At 41.4% G+C, this 3,922-nt stretch overlaps 1 protein-coding gene across 1 annotated transcript in view; it reads left to right on the top strand.

The window, feature by feature from the left end:
- Positions 1-1,272: 1,272 nt before the first annotated feature.
- Positions 1,273-3,922, top strand: part of LOC107567631 (inactive phospholipase C-like protein 2) — an 87,027-nt gene continuing 84,377 nt past the window's right edge. Inside the window, exon 1 of the mRNA XM_016253340.1 lies at positions 1,273-1,809. Coding sequence (XP_016108826.1) covers positions 1,516-1,809 — 294 coding nt within the window. The 5' untranslated portion in view covers positions 1,273-1,515. The remainder of the gene's footprint in view (positions 1,810-3,922) is intronic.

A 3,922-nucleotide genomic window follows, 5' to 3' on the forward strand; every position in this document is an offset into this window, starting at 1 on the left:
TCCCCTCTTTCTGTCTGTCCTCTTTTTTTTTGTCTGTAAGTACACAGTTGCCTATATGTGCAGAAGTGTGTTGGCTCTGGAATTTTCATTAAATCATTTTATGCATCATAGAAATGCAGAAAGGTTTGTGTGAATGTCAGGTTCAGGGTTAGGGGACAGAGAATATCCTTACCTCTGTGTAAAAACAGCAGATGTCAAATGAAAGTCCACAGTGTTTCAGAATCCTGAGGATGAATCAATATATAATGCATATATGCAAGAATAAATACTGTAAAACAAAAAAAAACAGTGTCACAGAATCTCAGATGTCTGCAATCAAACAATTTCAGTATGAACTCAAGGATTTATCTTCAAATTCACTCAAGACTAAAATATCAGCACTGTAAAAATGCAAGAGTAAAACTTGTTAATTGGTAAACTAAGTTACCTTACCTTACAGTAAAAATTGAAAGATTTAAAGTCTCATTATTTTACTGTAAAACAATGTGAAATTTACACAAACACACACACACACACACACACACACACACACATATATATATAAATAAATACACCTCCCCCTCCCTTACAGAGTTTTAGAAAAAAAAATTAATAAATAGAGAAATTATAGCTGAGATGCCATTAAATCTGAGCTTTGAAAGCACAATACAATTGTCCTGTTAGCCACTGACTTTACAAGGCTCTGATAATTTTACAGTTTTAAAATTATAGTTATACTACCCTTTATGTAGTCCTTTATGTTCCCGTGCAATTAGGCATTTCTTTATAAGCCAAAACATCTCTGGCTGCCTCTTTAAAAGGGGCAATTACTGGATAATTTCATGGTGTAGCCTACTTATGTGTACCCCAGGCTGAGGCATTGTTTGTTTATCACTCTTTTCGAGGCATGCTGGAAGCCTTAGAGCAGCATGTTTATGTAAATCTGCTCGTGTTTATGTCTTTGTGGTTCCGTTTAAGTGAGATGGGATAGTTTGCCATTCAAGTGGCACGACCTGACTCTCTAAATGTGCCTTTAATCCAGTCACAATCATCCTCAGTCATCTTTGATAGGTCACGCGAGAGAGAGATGCTGGAGGGACAGTACCGAAGTGACTGAACGCGTAGTGACAATCCCCCCCATCATTGCTTAGAGGGCGTCTGGCAATCAAGAGACAGAACGAAGCTAATTGGCCCTCATGACCCTGTATTATCTCGGTAGTTACGGACGCCCACCGGCAGACCACGGCGCGAGCGCCATCTGTGCGCTTTATTTTCTCCTAGTGGCGACGAGGGGTGAGAGGGAGGGTGAGAGGGAGGGAGGAGAGGAGAGGGGAGTTTGAATCTCTCCGCCCGCACAATCTATTCACCTCCTCGGCTGGCAGAGAACGTGCGGTTCCTTCTCCGTTCATGGATTTTACTGTTTCACTCGGACGCACGGGACTCCGATGGCTGTTTGTCTCGCCGTGTGCTCTTAAAATCACAGGCGCACTCACTTCAATGGTGAGTTTTTTTGGGTAGCTAACGGCAGAGCGCGCGATGGCAGAGTCGCAGGCTTCTGAATCCGTGGTGGGACCCTTGTACGAGCTCGTCTCCGAGGAGACCACTCTGACCCGGGACGCGGCGGCGGCGGCAGCGGTGCTGAGCATCAGTGATACCTACCAGACATACCTGGACGTGTCGGCGGCTGGACACCCGGGGTATGGGACCGATGGGTTGTACTCTAACGGACGGTACAGGGAGCACAGCAGCCCGAGGACCGGCACCCGGAACCGCGACAGCTCTGCAGAGAGGTGCACCGGCACCGGGAATCCACCTTGCGGTATTATGAAGGTGAGCGAGTGTCATCACTTTGTTATTGACTGAGGACTTCCAGAGCTCTGCAGCGATGCAAAATGTCCATGCAACCGTCCACTGCTCTGCAAACCCAATATGTAGCATTGCTCTACTGTTTCTGTTTCGTGTGTGCTCCCCTGCTCAAAACCAAGATGTATTCTAGATACCTAGGATATCTCATGGACGTCTTGTGCCCAATAAGATCTTGACCAACATTTTTACAGCCATACCTATAGAAATTAATTATCAGATAGCAGTTATGCAGATTTTAGTTTTTTGCATTTTTTTTGCGTAATAAATAATTCTTAGGCTGCAGCAAATAAAACAATATACATTATGAATATTTCCAATTAGTTTGAATTATTATTTGTGCCATTTATATTTATGCAAATTTATATTTATCTAGGAATTATATCTAAGCCTAAAAATCACTTGAAAGGAATGGCTGTGAAAAGTTATACATTTTTTCACAATGAATTTCTCATTTTATTTTGTATTGTTAAACACAACATTTAAATAAGTAAGCTACTTTACTTTTGAGTACTGTTGTTTCCTGTTGAGAAAAGAGTGGCTTAACAATTAGATCCTATTTTAAGGCAGCACTAAATTAAAACAGTAAATACTGGTATACACACACACACACACACACACACATTCATATGAATTAGCCACCAATTTGCCAAAATGTAGAATTAGTGCGTTGATGCTGTGTACATCACTGGCCAGTTTGTGGACATAATCATAGCCATTTAGATTAGAATTGCATCATTTTGTTTGAAGGCAGGGGTACAAATGTACTGTATATCAGTGTAACTGTTTGACCCACGTCCTGGTCACAATCATGGATAATGTGTTTTATTATTTTACTGATGTCTGTTAAAGCACAGGTGACAGTGCAGTGCACTTACCTTAACCACCTCAACGTTTGGATGGAAGGACTGTCAAGTGGTTTTTTAAGTGGAAACGTTATTTGTTTTAGAATACAGAGGGTCTGAACTACACAATTGTTTGAATTTCATTGGATGTTGGTACAAAAGAAAGGCTTTGGGTCAATAAATCTATACGATTGATCAAGTGACATTTGGTACCAGAGTCAACAATAGATGATGAAGTGCTTGAGTTCCCAAAGAACAACCCTGTTAGGCACTTTGACTAATTACTTATCTTGTCTTAAAGCGAGAGATTGTTCTTAGGTTAAAGAAAAGATAGAAGGAGGAAAAGGAAAAGGCCTAGACAGTTTGAGGACAGCTCAAGATACAAAAAAATTACGTCACCTCTTACGTTTTAAAGCAGGGTCTTGTTTTCCTCTGTGTCGTTGTGGGTCAGTGCTGCTGTCTGAGATGAACCAGGAGCCGAATGTCATTGTCATGACATTGGGTTGATTCAATTTGCTTAGCAACTGACACAAAACAGCATGCTACTCTCCCATTCCCTTACTTAAGTGAATTCCTATGTGACTGTGTGGGTGTCTTGGCACCCACGAGAGGACCAGTATGACAGAGAAACGAGCGAAACGCTTAACGTGTCTACATCTGAGCACTCAGAGTAGACTTGGTGTGTATTTGTGGTGATTGTGTAGAAGATTTAGCAGACTGGAAGTAAACAAGCATTCAGTATTTGCACAAGACAACCATTAAAGAGAATCTAAGTGTCATCATATAGGGAATCAACTTTCATATACTTGAATCTCCATTACCCAATTGTTAGAAATCGACTAGCTGTCAGGGGCTTGGTGTGACTGTGCTGTATTGCTCAGAAATGTCACGCAATTCTCTCTGTCAGGCCTATTTCATCCCTCGTTTGCAGATGATTTTCCATCTATGATTATAGGTTGCAGAGAGTGTTTACTTTACAGGTGTCATGAAATACGCTTTCGTGTAGCTTGTTATCTGTTATTGAGATGTTAAAAAGTGACCGTCTAGCTGCAACTCATCCTCAACTAAAACTCTGTTAGTTAAGCTTGCTACAACAGATCCCCCAGTCTAACCAAAGGCTAAACCAGGGCCAAAGCAGTCCAGAGCGCAGAATCTGTCTCGCTTTTCAGCTTTCCTTCTCCTCACCTGTGCTCTATGGAAGCATATAGGTAGCGAAATTCAATTTAAAATGCAAT

This window comes from Sinocyclocheilus grahami, unplaced genomic scaffold (genome assembly GCF_001515645.1).
Source record: "Sinocyclocheilus grahami isolate Dianchi unplaced genomic scaffold, SAMN03320097.WGS_v1.1 scaffold27.1, whole genome shotgun sequence".
In the NCBI taxonomy this organism is placed as follows: domain Eukaryota; kingdom Metazoa; phylum Chordata; class Actinopteri; order Cypriniformes; family Cyprinidae; genus Sinocyclocheilus; species Sinocyclocheilus grahami.